At 56.9% G+C, this 522-nt stretch overlaps 1 protein-coding gene across 1 annotated transcript in view; it reads left to right on the plus strand.

Moving 5' to 3' along the window:
* The first annotated feature begins 314 nt into the window (after window positions 1–314).
* The window catches only part of NRDC (nardilysin convertase), a 29,878-nt gene continuing 29,670 nt past the window's right edge, over window positions 315–522 (plus strand). Inside the window, exon 1 of the mRNA XM_026853880.1 lies at window positions 315–510. Within this exon, the coding sequence (XP_026709681.1) occupies window positions 315–510 (196 nt within the window). The remainder of the gene's footprint in view (window positions 511–522) is intronic.

Raw genomic sequence — 522 nt, forward strand, 5'->3', positions numbered from 1 at the left:
TAAACACTGTGTTTTCTGCTAAATAGTCACAGGTACAAACTTTAAGGTATTAGGGATACCAGCATGGGAAGAAAAATATTTTTTAAAATCACCAGTCACCGGATCTCTCAAAAGCCCCACAGTAGTGCTGGTTGAAATTACATTGCAAATTTAAGTCTAGTTCGCTCAAGTGCTGACAAATACCGGCTGGAAGCTAGTTTTGCTCGCAAATCAGCAGTGCGGCCAGGCGGTCTGAACCCTAGGAACAGTCATTTCTCTGAACTGATTCAACGTGGTTAGCGTTTGGCTTTGCCAGCGACCGCTGAGGGAGCCCGATGACTACGCTCCCGTTTCTTCGTGCCAAGTTTCGGTGCCGAGTTCAGCGCCGGTCCCGGAGCTACGCCCGGCCGTCGGCGATGCTGGCGGGGCAGCCGGCCTTACAGCCGCCCCTCGGCCACGCTGGCGGGGACAGCCGGCCTTACAGCCGCCCCTCGGCCACGCTGGCGGGGCAGCCGGCCCTCGGCCACGCTGGCGGGGACAGCC

Source organism: Athene cunicularia (assembly GCF_003259725.1).
Source record: "Athene cunicularia isolate RWA chromosome 8 unlocalized genomic scaffold, athCun1 chr8_part1, whole genome shotgun sequence".
Classification (NCBI taxonomy): domain Eukaryota; kingdom Metazoa; phylum Chordata; class Aves; order Strigiformes; family Strigidae; genus Athene; species Athene cunicularia.